Raw genomic sequence first — 13,306 nt, forward strand, 5'->3', positions numbered from 1 at the left:
TTCCAATCTTCTTTCCCCCCAGACATGTAGAAACAACGTTAACAATCTTTGTTTCAGATTCTAAGTTCCCAGTTCTCCCCCTTCCTCTCTTTGACATGGGTTAGACGCGTATAGTCTGGTACATTTCTTTCTGAAAATTCAAACCTATCCACCTCTTCTGGGAGAAAAAAAAAAAGATTAAAGAGCAAATCCCATCTCGACTGGGACTTTTCTTTCAAAACTTAGAGATCAGAGAGGCAAAAAGCTTCGAATCTAGCACAGCCTCCCTCCCTCCCTTTAGGCAGGTAAAGTGTCATTATATCCATTTGAAGGATGGACAAGGGAGACCCAGGGAAGACACATACATTATGTAAGGTGCTCTGCATTGTTTTTTTATTTATTATTTATATTATTATTATATTATTTATATTTATATTTTATTTTATTATTTCAGCTGAGACAATGCTTTCTTCCAATGTAGGGCTGGGCCTTCAATCTTAGAAACTCATCTCCCCCTGGAGGCTGTCCCAGCTAGGGTCTCCCTGCCCCTGGGTCCAGAGATTATTATAGACAGAGACAGAGACACAGAGAGAGACAGAGAGTCAGAGACAGAGACAGAGACACAGAGAGAGGTCTCCCTGCCCCTGGGTCCAGAGATTATTATAGAAATGCCTACTGATTAATGTCCATTTAAGAGGCACCCAAGTGGATGGAGAGCTAGACCTGAAGTCACGAAGAGCTGAGTTCAAATTTAGTGTCACACCACTTGAGCAAGCAATCTAACAGCTGGGACTCAATATTATCATCTGTAAAATGGGGATAAAGAGAGCTCCCAAATCCCAAGGATCAAATGAGAGAAAGTTTACAAAGTGTTTACAAGTCTTAAGGCACTAAATAAATACCTTCTCCCATTATTTCTCAGTTCCCACTTCACGGAACCCGCCCTCCTAACAAAGAAAGGCTGTAGGGCACATCTGAACCCAGAGTCCTCCCCTCTCCATTCAGAGCAGGAAGTGGGGAGTCCTCCCCTGGTTTTTGAGCCAAGGGCAGTTTTCAATTAAATTAAAATTCATAAGTCAACAGGGGGAGAAATGGTTTCTTGGGAGGCTTGTGGGAGGTTTTTTTCCAGGAACTTTTCTAGGGTTGTTTTTACTACAAGCAAGTTTTTTTCCTCCTTTCTCTCTCTCCCTCTTCTCCGTTAAAAACAAATGAAACGAAAACCAGAATTCTTGCGCAATAGATGTAATCGGCTAAAAGAAATCCCCACACTGGCCGGATCCAGAAATCTGTCTGGATCTTGAGTCCGGCCTGCCTGTCGGGAGATGGGGGGCAGGTTTTATTGTGCGGTTCCCAGAATCACGGCCGATCATTTCACCGACCGAGTTCCTTACGTCTTTCTCAACTGTTCCTTTTTAGAATATCGGGGCGATGGAACTCCCCAGTTCCCAGTGCTTCCTGTTCTGCTCCTTTCCTTCTGCATCAGCTCCTACAAGTCTTCCCAGATTTCTCTGGAACCGTCCCCTCCGTAGACCATAGTTGCCCCATCCTGTTCACAAATCAGGTTTCTTCCATCACTAACTAAGGGCCCTGCCTCTTCAAACTGTTGAGATAGAAGATGGCGTCAAGAAATCCTAATTAAAATAAAATTAAATTAAAGACATGTAGAGTCGGATACATTTCCTTCTGAAAATTCAAACCTATCCACCTTTTCTGGGAGGAAAAAAAAAAAAAAGATTAAAGAGAAAATCCCATCCAGATTGGGACTTTTCTCTCAAAAATGACAGGTTCCTTACCCCTGCCAAAGCAGTTCCTTACATTTTCCTTCCCATCAACCCCCAGCCCTTTTCCGTAATCGTCTCTGGGATGTTCTTTCTCATCCAGCAGAGGGCAAATTTCTTGAGAAGAGAATTAGTTCACTTCTAGCTTTGTATTCCTAGCATTTGACAGACTGTTGGTCCTGAAGGAACCCCTCTAAGAATACCCTAACAAATAAGTATTGTGGATAGGGAAGGGACAAACATTTATGTAGCTCCAACTGTGTAGTAAGCACTTTTTTTGGTTGCAGATATTATCTTATATGGTCCCCACATCAATTCTGCTGAGGTGGGTGCTATTATCATCCCCATTTTACTGAGGAGGAAACTGAGTCAGTAAGGGGCCCAGGATTATATAGTGAGATCTGAGGCCTTCCTGATTTCCAAGCCCAGCACACTGACCACTGTCACTGCCCGCAGAGCTTCGGACCAGCCTCTCTACCTCCAGGGGGTCAGTGTCCCGTCTCCCCAGCCCAGGCCAGGTTCCGCCCTGCCAAAGGTCAGAGAGTCCCCTTCCTGCATCTATGGTGTCTTCCTCAGAGGCAGGCTCCAAATGACCTTTTTTAAAACTGTTCCTCATTAGCCAGAGGCTGGATGGGGGGAGGGAGGGAGAGGGGGCGCGCAGCCACTGACGGGGCATGGGCCATGGAATGCCAGAGCCAAAGCGGAAGTGAATGCGAGTGAATGGGACTCTGGGGCCTGGAACCCATCTCGGATGCAGCCCTGAGGAGTGGTTGGTTGGGGAGCTTCCAGCATAGGCGGCAGGAGGGCTTCAGACCCATGTCCGTCCGTCCATCAGTCACTCGGGGAGCGATCGTTTCCTTTTTGGCCAGAGATCCCAACGCGACAAACCTTCCCGATGCTGCCCATAAAGTCTGGCCAGATGTCAGCCGGGTTTGATGTCTCGGCTGGTTGTAGAAAAGACACTGAGATATGGGGGAGATAATAAAAAGTCGGGGCTTCTAGGAAATGGCTCAGCGGTCGCGCTCCAGAGCCCGGCTGTTTCAGCCTGGCAGGAGTCCCCAGCGGACCCCAGAATCTGGGCCCGACGTGGCACAGCGTCTGTTTTCTCACTGACTTGGAGAAAGCAGGTGACGCCATCCCGAGGGGACCCACAGCCAGAAGGACCCGCTGTCGCTGGAGGTGGGGCTGCTTTTCTGGCTCCCCTCCTCCCTCTCTGCCTGCTCCTTCTTGATCTCCCTTGCCGGCTCCCCCACGGGGCCTCCCAAGCTGGACCCTCTCCTCTCCCCCTCTGTCCAATCCACTTGGAGATCCCACCAGCTCCCCGCATTTACAGACACGATTCTCCCATCTCCCTTTCCTGCCCCCCCCCAATCTCATGGTTCGGACCCCTGGGCCTGGAAGTCCAGCGGGCATCCTGAGCTCGCCGTGCATGGAACCCCCGCTTACTTTCTCAGCTCCCTCACTTCTCTGACGTCCTGAGGGCGCCACATCCTCCCAGGCATCCCCCCTGACCCCATTCTCACCCCCTGCCCCCTATCCAACCCAGTAGTTGCCCCTGATGTTTCTCCCTTCACTTGACAGCCGGCAGGGCTCGGGCCAGCTTGCCTTGGCCAGGAGCAAAGGCCCTTGGAGGGACGGGCTGCAGACGTGGTCTCGGAGCGCCCTCTGGTGGTCTGGTCGCGCTGTCCCAGCCCGGTCTCCGCCCCAGAACCCAGCAGGAAATCCCCAAGTCTGCCCCGGCCCAGGACACCGGCAGGAACCAGGAAGTCGGGGCCCTTCTTCAGAGGAAGGCCTGCTTTCGGACTCGGGGGGCCCGGCCTTCCCGAGTTTGCCTCCCCTGGACCTCTCCATCCACGTGGCCCCTGCGGAGTTGGCATTGGTGGGTACCCGGTGGGTGAGTGGAGCTGTCTGATGCCCGGGCTGAGGGGGGAGGGCTTCTGGGAAAGTTCAGACCAGTCTGGGGGGGGGGGGGGAGGAAAGGCCCCCACCCAGCTCATCCGGACCGAAAGTGAGAAAGAAGGTGGAAGAGAAGGGCAAAGTCTGGGGGGAACACAATCAGCCAACCAGCACCAATCACTGGGGAGGAAATCCCGGCCCATGGCAGATCTGGAAAGTTGAGGAATGAGCCATCTTTAATTGAGGGCAAGTCTCCTAAAAGACATCGCTGAAATCCTAGGATCCGTTACGGGATCGCGAAGGGAGCTCGAGGAACCTTTGGGATTAACCCTTTCCTGGCATCCCAGCCTCTGATTGTGAGAATTGCCCACACGAGACATCGGCAGTGGGAAGGAGAGGAGAGAGGTTGTTGGAGCCATTGACAGGAGCCTGGGGTTGGGAGGGAGTGGGACAGGCCCCTGCTAGAGGAAAGTAAACTGAAAAGGGGAAGGGTCCAAGCCCGCCCCGGCAGTGCTCCAGTCTCAGGGCTTGGACTCCGACGTCCCCAAAGGAAGCCTGCTGTGGGTGGCATCCGGGCAGCTTTTGGGGGGATTCGCTTCTCTAGGTCAGGTCACCCGCAGATGTTCCTTCTGTTGAAATTGCTTTCGAAATAGATTTTTTTTCCTGCTGAGGCAGTTGGGGTGAAGTGACTTGCCCAGGGTCACACAGCCTGGAAGTGGTAAGTGTCTGAGGTCATCTTGAAACTCAGGTCCTCCTGACTTCAAGGCTGGGACTCCATCCACTGCGCCCCCTAGCTGCCCCTCGGAATAGATCTTAATACAATTCAAGTTTGTTTTATGAGTAACCAGATGGAGTGTGGAATTATTTAAGCCTTATAGCTCTAACAAGAACATCAGATAGCAAATTTCTAGACCAGAGAATGTGTATTTGTCTGCACTTTCTCTCTCCTCTCCTTATCTCAATCAGATATTTGGATACTACCCAAAACAGGCTGAAGGAGGAATCTAAAAAATAATCTGCGAGCCCCCGAGTAGTAGGATGAGACTTTGCAGTTGTAAACTTGAGAGCTGCTAATAGGATTATATAGGCTAATACTAACGGGTGCCTTTTAAATTGGCATTTAACTTCTGGTGCTCATGTTTAACACCTATGTTTGCCTTGTGATGTGGGTTAGCAAATTGTCATGTTGATATGTTAAGAAATTGAAAAGCAAACTGAAGAATCAGGAAATTCTGAACCAATTCTTAAGTTTTATACTTATGATCATCCAATCCTATTGCTAACTTTTCATCAAAACCAAAAATCTAGTTATTTACTTTTAGCTAAGAATGAGATTCTGCTAAGGAATAATAACGAACATTTTTATAAGAAATAAGCTTTAATATAAAATATATAAATATAAAAAATGTAATATAAAAATGAATTAATTTGAAATTAATTGAATTGTAACAAAAGGTTCTGGGATAGGATGTGTAAGTACATTGATTAATCAATTTCAAAACCATACATATCAATTAAGTTGTTTATAATAAAATATGTTTGCCCAAGTGGTAATTCTGACTAAATAATAAAGCCAAATAAAAGTAACTTTTCCCATTTAGGTAACACAAGCTATTTCATTAATTACTTTCCTCTAGGGGAATCATTTGCCTCAGTCATTTTCTTCAAAATAAAATTAAAGATGTTTCTGATTTTGTCTTAATTAATAGAATACAGTGTGGTCCTGTAAAGCCATCAATACTCAATTATTCTTATATTAAAGATCTTATTTTACACACACACACACACACACACACACACACACACACACACGCGTCACCAATAACAGAGACAAGGCCAAATACTCTTCTCCTTAGTTGTTCAGAACACAGAAAAGACTGACATTTTAGGCTAAATGGCTCAAATCTTATACTTTCATCTTATGGTAACTTAGATGTGCTCCAAACTGATCACTTGCCATGATTTTCCATAAAAGGATAATTAGGTACATAGCTATACATAAGGAAATAATGCTAATTTCATGTCAACTCCAGGCAAGAGCCATATAGAGAGTCAATTGCATTGATCCGGACTTAAATGGTAGAATTCATTCATTCATTCACAAAGAAATGTCATACAGGGAAATCAAGTCAGGAAAATCTTACCTCAACCATGCTAAGACTTGATATCCCAATGGTTCCCATGACAACTCTACCTGTAGTTCATGGATGTCAACCTCGTAGGTTTCTCGGCATCATTAGCCTAATAGTATAATTGGATGCTGGGGGTTAGGGGGAGAGAGAAGAGAGAGACTGGTCCAAGGTCCAGTTTCCCTAGGCAGACATCTTCTAGAGCTTTCACAGAGGGAGTTAATTAAATAATTCTCAATTTGAACAACACAAAGAAACATTTAAGATCTTATGTGAGTCACAGATCACAACAATCAATATATTTTATCATATCCAATATTTACATAAATATTAGATTTATAATATGGGCTCCCAACAAATCATCCTGAAAGGCAGGTGGACTTGACTAACCAGATGCTTACCTAACCTTAGCAGTAGGAAATTAAAGTCAAAGCAGAAAGTCATTCTTGGGACAGTATGGTCTAATAGTTAGAGACTTTTTAAAAAACTGGAATAAAAAAAAATTTTTTAATAATTCCTAGCTCTTAACTAAAATCAAATCACTAGACTTTACTGAGCATATGACTAGATCTTAAAGTCTTAAAATATTCAGTTAAAATACAAAAGCAAACATTCAATACTATTGTAAACTCTTAGGAGATCTAAGAAAATGTTAGGACTATACCTTTCCCAGATAGAGATATTTTATTTTATTGGATACTTTATTTTTTACATTAGCTTTTTATTTTTCCAAATACATGCAAAGACTGTTTTTAGCAGTTACCTTTGTAAATCTTGTATTCCAAATTTTACTCCCTCCCTTCTCCCCCGAATCCCTCCCCTAGACAAGCAAGCTATCCAATAAAGTTAAACATGTCCAATTTTTCTAAATATATTTCATACTGCACAAGAAAAATCAGATCAAAAAGGAAAAAAGAAAATACAAGAAAGAAAAAACAAGCAAACAAACAACAGGAGGAATCCTATGTTTGATCCACATTCAGTCCTATAGTTTCCTCTTTGGATGCGGATGGCTCTTTCCATCACATGTCTATTGGAATTGCCTTTAATCACCCCATTGTTGAAAAGAACCAAGTCCTTCACAGTTGATCATCAAATAATCTTGTTGTTATTGTGTACAAGGTTCTCTTGGTCCTGCTCATTTCATTTAGCATCAGTTCATGTAAGTTTCTCCAGGCATTTCTGAAATCCACTGTTCATTATTTCTTATAAAACAATAATAATTTATTACATTCATATATCATAATTTATTCAGCCCTTCCCCAACTGATGGACATCCACTCGATTTCCAGTTCCTCTCCACTAGAAAAAGGGCTGCTACAAACATGTTTTCCTTTTTTGTGATCTCCTTGGGGTACAGACCCAGCAGAGACATTTCTGGATCAAAAGATAAGCACAGTTTTATAACCAATAGGGATATTTTAAAGGTGTTTTTTTTTTTTGCTAGGCTGACTTCACCAAAAAACATTATTACTATTTTCTATATTTCTAAAAAGATTTTTATAACATTTAAATCAGTCTTTAAACAATTAAATCCATAAGACAAAATAATTAAAGAGTTCACTTTTCTAACAATATTTCTAATATTGTCTTATTTATTGACAATATTGATAATATCAAATTAATGTTAGTCATTAACTTTATATACATCACAAATCATATAATTGGGGGTAACTTGATTTAAAACCACATAGCTAACAACTTTTCTGATATAGTATAATGAATAATCATAAATTTCACTTAAAATGAAACTACAATAAATTCAATTAAAACTGGATCTGTTTCTCAAATGATATCAGGGAGAACCTTAATTTATGATTGCAACTATTTAGTATATTTTATATAAGGGCTATTTATTCCAAGAATTTCATATTATGAGATTTACTGTTTCTAACAAGTCTATTGCAAAAGATTTTAAAAGTGACAGTATCAGGAGGTTGTAATTATCACTCTTAAGAATATTTTGCTTATGAACTTTCTTCTAACCCACTATAGCTCTATCGAATTATAAAACAAACTACAAAAATTTCATTCTCTACTTACACAAACTTGCAAGGCCACTAGATGGCGCAATGGATAGAGCACCAGCCCTGAAGTCAGGAGGACCTGCATTCAAATGTGACCTCAAGACACTTAACACTTCCTATCTATGTGGTCCTGGGCCAGTCAGTTAACCCCAATTGCCTCAGGAAAAAGAAAAGTCATACTTGCTCAATGTAGGTAAACTCTCTCCATATACTTAAACCATCTGAAGCTAGTACCCAGAACAACTGTTAAGGGGTAGGAGGAGCTTAAAACTGTTGCCTACCTGCTCTCTTCAAAATGTGTCCCCCATTTATCCCCCAAAACTTCAGAACTACCTTTCCTATTTCCCTTCCAGCCTTTATTTCTCCTTCCCAATCTTCCAAACCTATCACTCAGACTATCCAACTTTTCTAAGTTATAGAATTAATTTCAGCCCAGAGGATGCTCTTCATCAGTTTACCTATCATAATTACACTGTTGCTTGGTTAGCTATTGTTCAAGTGTTTTCTAGGAGAGTAAAAGCTTCAAATCTTTCATTCCCCCAAAAGGAGATAGAAGTAATCAATAATTTGCTTAAGGAGAAAAAGAAACAATAATGAAACAACATATCAAAACCTATGGGATAGAGCAAAAGCACTGATCAGAGGGAAATCTTTATCTCTAAATTATCATTAAAATAGAGAAAGAGCAAACTACTTAATTGGATATGCAACTAGAAAAAGAACTAAAAATCCCCAATTAAACACTAACTCAGAAATCCTAAAAAGAAGTAAAATTGAGTGTAAAGAAACCCCATCATTGAATTAATGCATTTTATTCATGCATATGGCTACAAAAACCGGAAACAAAATTATAGCTAAAAATTGCAACAATGTATTACAAACATTACCAGGAATGAAGGGATGATTTGATATAAAGATTAACACAATTGATTTTACCTTGAGAAGTCTTTGTATAAATAAAATAAATGTAGCCAGGATTAGAAGGAAAGCATTTTTTTTTACATGACTATATATATATATTATATATGTTTTGATTTCTTCATTGGAAAACTGCCTGTTCATATCCAGTTGGGGAATGACTTCTTACAGATTTTGCAGCATTCTTTATATATTTGAGATATGAGATCTTTCTCTGAGAAATCATCCATAAAATGTTTTCCCCGATTTTCTGCTTTGCTTCTGATCCTGGCCACATTCACATGGTGCCATGTGCAGTTAGAGGGTGTGATCTGGGGAAGAAGCCAGAGAAAGAGAAGTCACAAAGGTAAATGGAGAATGTTGGGGGGAGAAAGGGGACATGTCTCAAAAATCTAGAGACAAGAGGTGATCAAGGAAGAGAGAGTGATCCTTGGTGACAGCGGTTGCAGGGAGGTCCAGGAGAGGAAAGCTGGAGAAAGAGAGCTTGGAGTTGAGGACTAAGAGATCATTAGTAACTGCTCTGATAGGGACAGTTGAGAAGGTGGGATTATAATATGGCAGGTCTTCAGGATCTAAAGGGCTGAGAAAAAAAGGCTTTGCTTTATTCTATCTGGAGGACAGAAGCAAGAGGTTGAGGCTGGCAACGAGGAAAGCTTCCGAATCATCAGATTCGGGCAGCAGATGGGGCCCCTCTGGCCGAAGGGCTTCGAGCAGAGACTGGTCAGCCACTGGTTGCCAGTGCTGTTGAGGGGATGCTTGTCGAGGTCTGCCTCAGACTGGAGGCCCCTTCTAGCTCTGACTTCTGGGAACCTTTCTTTCAGCTGCTGCTCCCTCCTTTACCCAAGGGCCATGGAGAAAGCGGACTCATTCCTCCTCGTGCTCCAGCGCATCTCCTCCAACCTGTCCAGGAAGGAACTGGAAGACATGAAGTTCCTTTGCAAAATGAAAATTGGGAAGAGGAAGCTAAATGAGATCGAACATGGGACCGAACTCTTCTCGTGCCTGATGCAGCAGAATTTGCTCTCCATGAGCGACACGGCTTTCCTGGTCTCCATGCTCCAGAGCCTGAAGAGGGAAGATCTGGTTCAGGACTTGGCCAGTTTTTTGGACAACAAGCCTGGGCCTGGGCAGCAGCTGGATCCACAGGTGGAAGGTAGGACATCTGCCTGCGGCTTTGGGGTTGGCCCTGTGACATTTGGGGGACAGAATGGGGAGGGGCAGCACCAGCCTTCTGTCGCAGCAGGACGCAGGGCATCATCTTGCTGTGGAAAAACCTCTGGATTTGGAAGCAAACTCAGAGACTTGGAGCAGGTAAGTCCTTTCCTTCCTGGGTCCTCTCCTCTGAATGAGAACTTCGGGCAGCTGAATTTGTGGATTTCTACCAGTTCTGAGATTCTATGATTTGTGGTATCTTAAACCCTTGTCGGGTTCCTTGATCCCCAGAGGAATAGCCCCCTCCCATCTCTGCCGATGTACCCATCACCGTGTTTGGCTAGGACGCCTTCATGGCCAGGCCCAAGATGCAGTATCGTAACCCTTCTCTCTCCCATAGCCAGGAAAGGAAAATCCCTGAAATACCCAGAATAGATAGCACCCGGCCGGGCCAGGAGTCACACACCTGAGCATTATTTGGAGTCACAGAAATGGTGACTGCCTAAGAAGCCAAAGACCCTGGTAGTGTCAGAGAAGGGACAACTGGAAGAAACCTTTGGAATATTAATAATTTTTATTATTTATTAATTCTTTGGGTAGAGTTAATAAGACCTGGGAACAGACCAAATGTGGGGCCAGAGAGAGAGAGTGAGGAGTCAAGAACAGTGAGAGTGATGGAAGTAACGGGGATGGAATGAGGGTGGGAGAGAGAGAAAGAAGGAGGTTGGAAGAGAAGCAAGAAAGGAAGGGAGGAGAGAAGGAGGAAATGAGGGGGAAAGGAAGGGAAAGCCGGGAGGGATTCTAAGGTATTAAAGCCTTGGGGATGTCCAGTGATATTTAGAGAAATCTTGGTGGCCTACAGTGGACCCCGTCCCTTTCTTCAGACATTACCATATGGACCTGACTCTTTTCTTGCAGCCCAACTGGAGGTCGCCTTCGAGGTTCTGTGTGACCACGTGGGTCGGGACTGGAAAAGGCTGGTCCGTAAGCTTGGCGTTTCCCAGGTGCACATCGATAGGATTGTTTATGCACATCCTCATGACCTGCGCGAACAATTCTACCAGTCACTATTACTCTGGAAAAACTCAAATGATACCGAAGCCAGTGTGTCCGCCCTCGAAAAGGCACTTCGGGACTGTTACCTGAACCTAGCGGCAGACGTCTTAGCGGAAAGACTGGAGAAGCTGGAGCTGTGAAAAAGCCCCCAGCGGTGATGGCGAGGAGGGACAGTCAGGCTCGTCATAAAGCGGTTTGGGGGGGCTAGCTGCCTTTGCTGAGATTCATCTGTAAAATGAGAATGCTGGTCCTCGGAGAGCTGTCCAGACCATCCCCGTCAGGTTAGGCTTGCCATGCTGCTCTTCCCATTTTCTCACCATTTCCCTTGGTCATCCTCATTCCACCTCTAGCCCTGGAAAATCTGAATAAATCCACACTTATGGGAAATCTGAATAAATCCACACTTACCATTCCCCAAAAGCTCATGTCAAGCAGTAGCCTTATGGGCCTCCCCAGATACCCCCCAGATGAGACTGTATATTTCAAGAGGGAAGGATAGAAGGTCCCTTTTTAAAAAACCTTTATTCTCACTTGTGAAAACCTGAGGCAATATGATGAATATTGCCCCTAGGCAGATTAATCAGGGGGCCAGCTGTGGGCCTCTGGGTAAGAACAGAAGAACAGTGTTGGAGTCTTGACTGAGAGCTACTGGGTCCCCCTTGGTGGACCCCTTTTAGCCTACTCATCCTAGATCCTTCCTGTCCTTCTCCACTGACAGCATGGGAATCTATTTTTATTAACTAGATCTCTGGGAATCTTTAAGGACCCAGAGATCCATTGCTCCCAATATAGAGTAACTGGAATTCTTGTAAATGGGTTTAACCTTATTCTTTTGTGTGTGTATGTGCTTTATTTAATATTTTTATTTTTCCCATTTATATGTAAAACAATTTTTACATTTGTTTTTAAAACTTTGAGTTCCAGATTCCCTCCCTCCTTCTCCCCCAGTTGAGAAGACACATGTGAAGGTACGGGCTGGGATTTTCTCTAGGAACCAACAGATTGAGATGCTGCCTTTCAGGCACGGGGGACGAGCTGGTGAAAAGTGGATTCCCAGTAAGGGCCCCTTCCGACATGGGTTGGGTGCTGAGGTCCCTGCCAGCTCTCAAATTCTGTGTTAATAGAAGCGAGCCCACTTTTCTTTCATGTGTACACTAATGAATTTTTGAACAGGAGATCTAGAGGGATCTCAGAGACCATAGTCATCACATCTTACAGGTGAGACAATGGAGGCCCTTACTTCTCCTAAATGATTCACCTAAAGCCACCAGCTAATTAGTGGCAGGATGATTACTAACCAGACTTCTGACCTGGTGCCCTTCCTTTCCATCAAGTTGCCCTTAACCTCAGAGACTCTTTCTTAGAAAACAGATAATGTTCCCATGAAGACAGAGTTCTCCAGAGGCCTACATATGCACATGTTATTTAGGGTCCTAACTATGCACTTCCTAGTCCTCAGTTTGTCATCAGCTTGAGAGATTGTTTTCACCAAATGACCTCAACATTTACTAGGTTGGATTGAAAACTTTTGAATAAAGGAGATTTTTTTTTTAAGAAACTTTTTTAAAAGTTGGTGATTTGAAAAATTTTGCATTAAAACTATACAGATCATGATTTTATCTTTTCTTGATGGTTCAGTAAATACGTAAGGGTCTTATCTGGCTTGTGTTCCTTGTTATGAATATGTTCAGTGGGTATATGGATATTTTGAATAATCAATTTCTATAATTGATAGAAACTTCAAAAGACTAGCTCATTTAACTGGGTTTTTTTTTTCATGTATTTTTAATTTCTGCAGAAAAATATTTTAAATGTAAATTTAATTGTACCAAATTCTGGGCATAGTGATGGGATGACTGTTATTCTTATTGATTGCTCAATAATGACGATATTATTTACATCTAAAAAACTCACACTACAAGACTGAGTGCTCTGAATTCATGAACAGTCTGAAGAATATTTTTTAAATGGTAGGGCTTTGTAACTTTAAAGTACACAAAGTAATTTTTAAAATTTTTTAAATAAATAAACTATATCTAATTAATTCAAGAGTATTGGGGTCTTAAATAAAATATATCTAATTAACATACTAATTGTTTATATTTAATATAATACTCAAAACCAGTTTACAGTAGAAAGTGGTTTAAGCATTCCCTCTATAATTGTGTTTACAGCATCAGTTTATTTTAAAGATGTCTTTTTCAAAAAAACAAAAATAAAAACAAATACACAATGTTATCCCACAATGTAAAATCAGAGAATTTTAGAGTTGGAAGAGACTTGAAAGATTATTTAATCCAACTTCCCAAATAGAAGGATGCTTTCAATGACATCCCTAAAAAGGTAGACCTCCAGTTACTTCTTGATACTG

At 42.7% G+C, this 13,306-nt stretch overlaps 1 protein-coding gene across 1 annotated transcript; it reads left to right on the top strand.

Moving 5' to 3' along the window:
* Nucleotides 1–3,469: 3,469 nt before the first annotated feature.
* Nucleotides 3,470–13,024, top strand: FADD (Fas associated via death domain). The gene is made up of 3 exons (XM_051964874.1): nt 3,470–3,636; nt 9,549–9,880; nt 10,798–13,024. The coding sequence occupies exons 2-3, from the start codon at nt 9,577–9,579 to the stop codon at nt 11,073–11,075; spliced, it is 582 nt and encodes a 193-aa protein (XP_051820834.1). The 5' UTR covers nt 3,470–3,636; nt 9,549–9,576; the 3' UTR covers nt 11,076–13,024.
* Nucleotides 13,025–13,306: the final 282 nt, after the last annotated feature.

Source organism: Antechinus flavipes, chromosome 6 (genome assembly GCF_016432865.1).
Source record: "Antechinus flavipes isolate AdamAnt ecotype Samford, QLD, Australia chromosome 6, AdamAnt_v2, whole genome shotgun sequence".
NCBI lineage: Eukaryota > Metazoa > Chordata > Mammalia > Dasyuromorphia > Dasyuridae > Antechinus > Antechinus flavipes.